Source organism: Hydra vulgaris, chromosome 01, assembly GCF_038396675.1.
Source record: "Hydra vulgaris chromosome 01, alternate assembly HydraT2T_AEP".
Lineage (NCBI taxonomy): Eukaryota > Metazoa > Cnidaria > Hydrozoa > Anthoathecata > Hydridae > Hydra > Hydra vulgaris.
This window is the reverse complement of record NC_088920.1, coordinates 46,775,001-46,785,685: the sequence shown is the minus strand read 5'-3', so window position 1 is coordinate 46,785,685 and position 10,685 is coordinate 46,775,001. Positions and strand designations below refer to the sequence as shown.

The window sequence follows — 10,685 nt, the reverse complement described above, 5'->3', positions numbered from 1 at the left end:
AAGGTTCTAACCAGATTGAAGAAAACGTAAAAGGTTCCAAAATAAGCAAAGATATGGCACAAGAACAAACCACGAGGAAAAGACCATCACGAAGGGCGAAATCAACGGCTGAGGAACTTATAAAAATAACTGCCATTGACAAACATTTTTGATAAAATTTTTAGATAATGTCTCCACAAATTGGGGAGTCTGTCGTCAACAGATATTATTTAATTATGTAAAGTTATTCAATGTATATTATTCCATGACGTTTATTTTTTTATTACAGTAATTATTACGGTGTCAAGATGGCAGACAGTAATGTATTTTTATTTACTGAAAATTGCCTGTTTTTGTGTAAATAGGTTTATTTATATTAAAAGAGCAGCGTTAGAGTTGATCTAACTTAAGCTTAACTTTTGTTGATGTCAGATGACGATTAATATTCTCAAATTCAGCAAGTTTATTTACATTTTACTTCTGTTCTCCGAATTTCTGACTTTTGAGAGATATTATCCCATTTAATTCTCTTTCTTTGTGTATTATCTTCGGAATTGTAATCACCATCTTAACTTATCTTCATTAAATGACAGCAAAACCTAAATAGAAAATGTTGACAAAAAATATATTAAGTTTTATGATTTATATTGTAGAAAGTCATTAATATACAAAATCAAGTTTTGTTCATAAATGCAGTAATATTTGATTTAATTGAAAAATATTTTTTCAAAATTATGTCATTTTATTATTTAATTTATTTATATATTTGAAGTTGGTGTTAACCTCCACTGTATTAAGCTTTACGAGAGCTACTTTGTCAATCTTGATACGTTTTGCGACAAACTTCGACTTTTTTAGGTTGATCAACGGCCTAAATGTATTTGTTAAAACTAAATCGAAATGTTTATCAGAATTATTCAATCGTTATATCAAACATTATTTATTAAATAATGGTTGTGCAAAACTGCTAAGACGGAACGCGGCGGGTCGCCTCGAGTTTTGAAATCGAGTTTTAAAATCGACGAAAAAATTTTATTCGTGTTTTTTACACTTGTAAAGTAAACCTTAGTTTTCACAGAAATTCCGTTAGTTATTAAAATTCTTAGAAATAAATCGATGAAATAAATAGTTAAAAAAAAACTTTATCACACGCTTGGAACACTTAGCAATAAGTATGGAAAACCGTGGTAGAGGAAGAGGAAGAGGAAGAGGAAGGGGAAGAGGGGCAGAACTAGGTAAGCTCTTTAAATGGTTCATATATATATATATATGTGTATATATATATATATATATATATATATATATATATATATATATATATATATATATATATATATATATATATATATATATATATATGTATATATATATATATATATATATATATATATATATATATATATATATATATATATATATATATATATATATATATATATATATATATATATATATATATAAATATATAGACCTTTCAACTTTTTTTTTACAAAACCTTGAGATTCATAAAAAAAAAACCTTGAGATTTACATAAAAACCTGGATACATGAAAAAAAATTTTTTAAAAAGTACTTTTTTATAAACAGGAAAAATTAAAACAGTATGATAAGTTATATTTGATAAAAAAATAACTTTTATATTTTAATGGAGAGTACTCAATTTCTTCTTCAAAAATATTCACCATCAAGTTCTACTAAATCTATTTGCTTAGCATACAAAGCCATGATAGCTGGCATGATAGCTGGCGTTGCGTCTTTTATTCTTATCATCCCAAGACTAATAATATTTTCATTTTCATAAAGATATCTTTTTTTTTTTTAAATCTACTTAATGAAAACCTCATCATTCTTAATTCTTTTTTTAAAGTACTTTTTTTTCAAATCTCTTAATTATTTCTATAAAATCTCTTAAACAATTTCTATTTCTTTTTGCCAAATTAAAGAAATGGTATTTAGCTTTAACTTTCAAGTATGCTAAACATTTTACCTTGTTTTGCACATATATTTTCATTCTAGACACATAATTTGTTTGTTCTCAAGGTTTAATTATTTCTCTACATAATCAAGAATAAATAAGAGCCATTATGTGTAGTTATAAAAAGTTACTTGATAAAGTTAAAAAATCTTGAGTAATCCTTGATGAAAAAACCAAAACCAAATATCACCTTTGTTGTACATATTGTAGAGTAACACCTAAGTATACTAAATATGAATTATAAAATTTATTAAAGGTATATATGATAATAAAAAAAATAGAACCCACCACAAAAACATATCCAATAATAACATCACATAAAAGTTCTAGCCAGTAAAAAATGAAATGACATAATATGGAAGATTTGAAGACACATAATGCGGAAGATTTGAAACTAAAAATGAAATAACTTGATATCAAAAAACAAGAAGCTGAAAATTATTAAAATGTTATGAATGGCATGGTGCAAAATATCCAACTCCAAATACAACAACAGCAAATGAATCAGCAGTTTCAAATGCAACAGCAACAACTACAGTAACAGACTGTTTTGTTTGCTGTTTTAATTAAAAAACTAAATAGAAAGACTTTATAAGTATTGATTTAAATATTTTTTTATATGAATTATAATATCAACAGTATGAAAATTATGACTATGTAAACTTTTTTTTTGTATGATTAATAAAAACATACTTGATATTTGTTTCTATTTTCTATATTCTATACCAAAAATCTCTCTAAGTTAATAAATTTAATCATCTTTTCATATAAGTAATATCTGTTGTTAGTTATTATAGAAAGAGAAATTATAAAAAGTTGCAAAAGTTTGCAAATTATAAAAGGGTAAATAAGCAATTTACACAAAGTATTCTTCTAATATTGGGGGTTCATAAACAAAAAATTAAGAAGTGATGAAACATATTTTTGTATTTGTCAGTAAAGGAAGCCCCAAGTGCCAAGACTGTGTTCATATTTAAAAGAATGTTTAAAAAAATGTTTGGGCTGAATTTTTTTAATTAAATTAAAATAATAAATGCATAACAAGAAAAACTAACTGTAGTTTGAGTCAAAGTTTGCTGTTTCCATTTTAGTCAGAAATTTTCAGGCAGAAAGTCAGTCTTTTATAGGTGCTTTTCTTGGTTCAATTTACAGACTTAACAATTTATTTAAGCGCATTCAATTTTAAGGGGTTACAAAATAAAAAAAATGATCTCATTGTAGATTTTTTTTAAGAAACATCAAATTTTTTTTTCCATATAAAATCAGCTAATCCCTTTTATTTGTATCATTTTTCACTAAATCTCAAAACATAATTGTAAAAAAATTAAAAATAAATTAGTATTTTTGATTTTTTTGATTTCATAAGCAAAACTTATTTATAACAATCGTCAGGATAATTACATATATCTTTGATATATTTATAGGTTTATATACCTTACATGGTAATGCACTTTATGTTTATTTACCTTATGCACTTTTTGATTTTAAAGCAATATATACCATATATTTACATGTATTGTCTATACTAGATATCTAATATATAGAATGCTAAATATAAGAATGTTTTTTGCAAAATCCAGCAAGTTATAAATATGGAAAAAAATACATTGGTCACCTGATTATATTCTGAATCTTATTTATTTTTATTTAAACAATATGAACTTTATTTCTAGTTTTATCTAGGCTGTTGATTACCACAAAATTTTTGCTCTCCTATCAAACTGATATTTTATGAATACTTAAAATTTTAATTAATAATTAATTTTTTTACAAAATAAATGCTGATAGTTATACTTTTATACTGTTAAATAATACATAACAATTTTTTTTTTATCAGAAAATTGTTAAGATAATAATTAAATTCATTATTTAATAAGATTAAATATAACACAAAACCAACTTATAGCAATAAACAAGCTTAAAATATCTGAAATATTTTTTTTTTTAATTCAAATATTAGAAAATAAAATGAAAAAATAAAAAAAATATAAGGAATTTCAAAATTTTTTATCAAAACTCTGCAATGATGTCAAATACTAAAATTCTTGAGAATTAAACTCGTTGGAATAAAAAATATAATTATAATAAACATAAATAAATGATTAAATAAATTAATATAATAAACATAAATAAATGATTAAATAAATGAATAAAGTCTGTAAATTGTGTCAAAAAAAGTGCATATATTTTAAAAATTTAAAACTCTGACTAAAATAGAAATCTTTAACTAAAACTACAAAGTTGGTTTTTCATGGTATACATTTATTATTTTGGTTTAATAAAAAAATTCAGCTCAAATACTTTTTTAAACATTATTTTAAATATGAACGCAAATTGTCTTGGCACATAGGGATCTATTTAATTCAAATATAAGCAAGCTTTTTTAGGCGATGCGTGCAGTCACACACCTTATATGACTATGCAAACTTTTTTTTGACAACTTGGCCACAGTTTTTTTGCATATATTAATAACTTGCATGTTTTAAAAAATGCGCTGAAAAAAATAAATTAATTTAAAGAGAAAATTAAAAATAAGCAAACTATAAACTGAAAAGAGAAACAAACTTAATGAATGATAAAATAAATAAAAAATAAGCCAGAGAAAAAAAAAGCATAAAACAAATTAATTAAGAAGCATCTTAATTGATTTGTTTAATTCTTTCTTCTAGATTCTTTGTAGTGAAACACTTTAAATTAAAATAAAAACATATATTATTTTTAACATATAAAAATTTTCTTTTTTATTAATTTTATTACTCGTAAGGATTTTTACTTTTTTAATTTAGTTTAAACTTGATTTAATTTAAGCATTTCAATTAACAGTTTAAAGATAGTAAAATTTAAAGATTTTTCCTATATCACCATGTTGATATAGCGCTTAGGTTTATTTATTGTGTCATTTATGAGGCACGACTGCTGTATCAGCATTGGATGAGAGTTCAAATCCTATTAATGGATAATTAGAGAATGAAAAAAAAGAAAAAAGTGTCAAATAAGTTTTGAAGTAATTGAGCTTGGACTAAACTCTGAAACTTTTTAATTTTTGATTTCTTCTAAACTTTTTGTTGTGAAGCATTTTAAAATTAAAATTAAAACATTATTCTTTTTTAAAAACATTAAATACTTTTCTTTTTTCTGTTTTGTTTTTCATTCATTTTATCTTTTGTTAAGATTTTCATTTTTTTAGTTTAGTTATATATATATTTTTAGTTTTAATTTGTCTTTCCTGTTTATAGTTTGTTTATTTTTAATTTTAGTTTGAGTTTACATTTGTATATTCAACGCATTTTTTAAAAGGGATAATTTAAAACATGCAACATGCTGTGGCCAAGTTGTCAAAACAAAAATATTCTATTCGTGGTCACATATGGCATGCGACCGCACGCGTCTCCTGAGAAGGCCTGTGGGTCATTCCATGCCAAGTGGTGCAAATTTTAATGAGGTCCCTCATGGACCATCTCAGATTTTATTGAAATTTTTTGATTTTGTACATATATAAGTTAAAAGCATGTTTTAAAAATTTTAGATCAATATCTAATATGGTTCTTGAGAAAACGCTATTTAAGTAGTGGGCTATTTTGCATAAAATTTCACTCTACAAGAAAAAAGGGTTTTTTCATCATTTTTAACAGCCAATAACTTTTGAATAAGTTAGTTTTATACTTCAATTATTATAAGATAGCAAGTGTGCTGTGGATACTTTGAAAAAAGAAAAAAATATTATTTCTGGCATCTTAACTTTTTCCATAATGGCGGGCTAAAGTTGATTTTTTTGTTTTAAGAATAAGTTTTTTTGTGATTTTAAAGACCTTAATCTTAAAAACTAGTTACAAAGTTAATACAAATCAAATTGCCTGCTGATCTACATGTGGTGGATAAACATTTTTAAAAAAATCAGTTGATTAAAGAGATGCATTCAAAAGTTATAGGTCTCCAAAATGAGTCAGATCGAGATTTTCGTAAAATTGATCTGTGATGCAAAGCATCTGTTACCTAAGATGGCACTTTTTTTTTTTTATAAAATTTTTTATATGCATCAATTAAAGACTGTTTATTAATAAAAACCAAAAAAATTAATGGGCGCTTATTTATAACCCCCAAAAGGTAGTCTCTAAAAGTCAGGTAAATTTTCCATAAAAAATTATTACTTTTTAAAAGTTTAGTTATTGTTTCATTTAATTCTATATTACTAGTATGTCAATCTAAAAAGTACTAATAAAACCAAATAAATTGTTGTATTTTAGAACTAATTAATAATAAGTAATATGCCTGAGCTTTCTACTTGCTGTATTGGTAAAGCATTAAATGAACAGTGCTATCTATCTAATAAAAGTAAACGCTACCAAGAACTGTCTAAACTAAACCAAGAGCTTATTTCTTTGAGAAGCAAAATAAATCCCATAGATTTTATTTGTAGCTATCACGAGAAAGTTTACTTGTCGAGGTATGAGAATGAACATCGCAGGTAATGTTGTAATCCGTTGAACAAGCACGCAAAAAATGTGAAAAGTAAGTTTCAATATTTAATATCTTAATTTAATAAAAATACCTTAATAACACTAAATAAATTAAAAAAAAAATATTTAATAATTATTTCCGTTATTTTTTAGATTCTCTTAGAGTTTTCAGTCTTTCATATGTCAAAGATTTTGGCTTAATACCTGGTCAAAAAATTTGCACTAGTTGCAGAAAAGTTCTGAATTGCAAACATAATACAAAAGAAAATGAACTCCAAGAAAAAGAAATTTATGTTGACAACCATACATTAAAAGAAGATCTTAATTCAAGTATTGCAAGTTTTGGATGCTCACCTCTAAAACTTGTTTCAAAAAAAGATAGAGTTGCATATGGAAAGCGTAAAATTGATAGTGTAAGAGCTCATACACAAAAGGCTGTTGCCAATGTGCTAGGTTTAGAAATAGCTGCACTTTGTGGAATTGAATCACCCTCAAAAAAATGTTTGAAAAAAACAAACACAGATTTAGACAATATTATGACTCAAATTAAGTCAAAATTTGAAAAAACATTGTCAAATTCTGAAAAAATCACACTTCTTACACTCTCTCCAGACAGTTGGTCAATAGAGAAAACTCAGAAGTTTTTTTTTACTTCAAAAAGATCTGTAGTACAAGCCAGAAAATTAAGTAAAAAAAGTGGAATACTATCAAAACCTTCTCCAAAATCGGGTAGAAAACTAAGCGAAGATGTAATTACAGAGGTTGTTCATTTCTACGAATGCGATGAATATTCAAGGGTTTGTCCAGGAAAAAAAGAGTTTGTTTCAGTTAAAGTAGATAGTAAAAAGCAACATATCCAAAAGCGCCTTCTACTAGTCAATATGAAAGAGCTACATATTGAGTTTAAAAAGAAATATAATTATCTTAAAGTTGGATTTTCAAAATTTTGTGAGCTAAGGCCCAAGTGGTGCATTCCTGTGGGTGGTGCTTCTGGTCTGCATGCAGTTTGTGTTTGCCAGTACCATCAAAATGTAAAGCTCCTTGTACAGAAAATTCCTGGAATTTCTGATTACAAAATCTTATTAAAATTAATGGTTTGTAGCATTGAAAATAGAGATTGTATGCTGCATAGCTGCGATAAATGTCCTGCTAAAAAGGTTTTGTTAGACTACATTGACACTTTGTTTACAGAAAAAGAAATTAGTGAAGTTAACTTTTATTAATGGCAAAAATCAAATTACCAATGTACTTTAGTACCAGCAACTCTACCTTTAGATGAATTTATTGAAATGGTTTATGAACAGTTAGATAGTTTACGAGTGCATCATTTTATATCAAAAAGTCAAGCCACCTACTACCAACATTTGAAAACTAATTTAAAAGAAAATCAAGCTTTGGTTCTTCTTGACTTTGCAGAAAACTATAGTTTTCTAATACAGGATGCAGTGCATGGTTTTCACTGGAATAACAGCCAAGCAACTGTGCACCCCTTTGTTGCGTATTTTATAAAAGATGGAAAACTTGATAGTCAAAGTTATTGTGTTATATCAGATCATCTGAAACATGGAACAGATGCTGTTCATTGCTTTATCGGTAATGTTATTGATAAACTTAAACAATTACAAACATTTGAACACATTATCTATTTTAGTGATGGAGCTGCATCACAATATAAAAATTACAAAAATCTTATCAACTTATGTTACCATAAACACGATTTTGACATGACTGCAGAGTGGCACTTTTTTGCAACATCGCATGGTAAAAGCCCTTGTGATGGTGTTGGTGGAACAGTGAAGTGTCTTGCTGCACGAGCCAGTCTACAATCACTAAACGATCCTATTGACACACCAAGCAAAATGTACAGCTGGTGTATTCAACACGTCAAAGGAATATCTTTTTTTTTTGTTGACAAAGTTTCAATAGAAACACATACTACAAACTTCAATTTGGAAGAGAGATATCGTTCTTGTTCGACAATACCTGGGACAGGAAACCACCACAGTTTTATCCCAATGTCACTTACCTCAATAAAAATAAGAAGAGTCTCATTTGATATTATTTGCACTAATGTGGATTTTTCTACTTGCAGAATTTATATTAATAAAATTTCTAGTTACTCACCAGGAGAATATGTGGCCTGCGTTTACGATGCTCAATGGTATTTAGGAAATATTCTTAGTATTTCAGAAGAGCATCAAGATCTTAATATGAAATTCATGAAAAAGTCTTTATGTAACAAGTTTACGTGGCCATGCAGAGATGATCTTTGTTGGGTACCTCTAATGCATATTTTATGCAAAGTGCAATCTCTTAAAGTCCAGTCAAACAGTGGAAGATTTTATAGTATTGACTTAAAAGAAATCAATGAGATTATTTTATTATTTGAGAAATTTAACTTTTTTTAAATTTTATTATTTTTGTTTATTTTCTTAAAAACATTTTGTTTGTTTTTCATTAAAAAAATTATTGTATTATAAAGAGGGGAGGGGACAGAGGGGAGGGGACAGAGGGGAGGGGACTTTATCTATTGGGATTTAAAAGTTCTTTATCTAAAGGGATTAAAAGGCTTTAAGCATTGATATTTTTTAATTGATATTTCATAATAAATAACATTATATAATTCAATGCATTTATTTATTATGTCAATTTCAGAATTTTATGGAAAATTTACCTGACTTTTAGAGACTACCTTTTGGGGGTTATAAATAAGCGCCCATTAATTTTTTTGGTTTTTATTAATTAACAGTCTTTAATTGATGCGTATAAAAAATTTTATAAAAAAAAAAAAGTGCCATCTTAGGTAACAGATGCTTTGCATCACAGATCAATTTTACGAAAATCTCGATCTGACTCATTTTGGAGACCTATAACTTTTGAATGCATCTCTTTAATCAACTGATTTTTTTAAAAATGTTTATCCACCACATGTAGATCAGCAGGCAATTTGATTTGTATTAACTTTGTAACTAGTTTTTAAGATTAAGGTCTTTAAAATCACAAAAAAACTTATTCTTAAAACAAAAAAATCAACTTTAGCCCGCCATTATGGAAAAAGTTAAGATGCCAGAAATAATATTTTTTTCTTTTTTCAAAGTATCCACAGCACACTTGCTATCTTATAATAATTGAAGTATAAAACTAACTTATTCAAAAGTTATTGGCTGTTAAAAATGATGAAAAAACCCTTTTTTCTTGTAGAGTGAAATTTTATGCAAAATAGCCCACTACTTAAATAGCGTTTTCTCAAGAACCATATTAGATATTGATCTAAAATTTTTAAAACATGCTTTTAACATATATATGTACAAAATCAAAAAATTTCAATAAAATCTGAGATGGTCCATAAGGGACCTTTGCACCACTTGGCATGGAATGACCCCTGTGTAAGGTAAATTTTTCCAACTGGTTTTAAATTAATTTTAATAATTTTTTTTTTTAAATCTAAAAATGCCTTCTATCTTATAATATCTCCAAAAATACATTTTTCTATCACTCTAACCTGACTCATTGATTTATTAAATGTATCCTGTTAAAGGGATTTGATTGTTCCTAAATAGACAGTAAATTAATCCACAAAGGATAAGTGCTATCACAATACAAACAAAATTTATTTTCATCAGTGTTTATGGCATATCTATTTAGTTTAGGTAACAAGTTTGACATTCTAAGTAGGCTACAATTATGACACTTTCCTTCAACTTGTCCATACATATTAGCAACCATTCGATTGGATAAAATATTTTGGAATTTAAGAGCATGTATCTTTTTATGACCATAGTGCACCATTCATTGGTTAAAATGTGGTCTCCAAAAGGACAAACTATCCAATCAATAAATCAAAACACCTTTTAGTGCTGCTCTTTTTAACTTAGTGGAAGAAAATAGCTATGTGTTAAAATCATTTTAATCATCATAAAAGCAAATATCCAAAATGACTGAAAATTCTTTCCACTATGAGATTAGAAATAATACTGTAATCAGAGAATGGTTGACCAAACCTCAAAAAGAAATCAGAAAATCTGCAAAGGTAAGAAAAACATTTTAATAAAATACAAAGAACTTCTATTCCAATCAGATTAAACAACTACATGTTTTTAAAATATTTGAATTTTTCAAAGCTTCTTTTAATTTGAAAATATCAAATTTTTTACCATACTTTACCATACATGACTATACTTTAGCGTCATCAAGTTTATCTAATTCAAAATGTTTGTAATTTCAATAAGGGCAATCATTTTGAGATCTATTAATATCATAAAAAAACTTACATTC

The 10,685-nt window shown here is 26.3% G+C and overlaps 1 protein-coding gene across 2 annotated transcripts in view; it reads left to right on the top strand.

The window, feature by feature from the left end:
* Positions 1-269: 269 nt before the first annotated feature.
* LOC100197980 (protein argonaute-2) overlaps positions 270-10,685 on the top strand; it is a 104,048-nt gene continuing 93,632 nt past the window's right edge. The window contains exon 1 of one of the 2 annotated variants that reach the window (XM_065788373.1): positions 270-1,214. In XM_065788373.1, coding sequence (XP_065644445.1) covers positions 1,154-1,214 — 61 coding nt within the window. In that variant the 5' untranslated portion in view covers positions 270-1,153. The remainder of the gene's footprint in view (positions 1,215-10,685) is intronic. The other variant, XM_065788374.1, reaches the window with a different exon arrangement.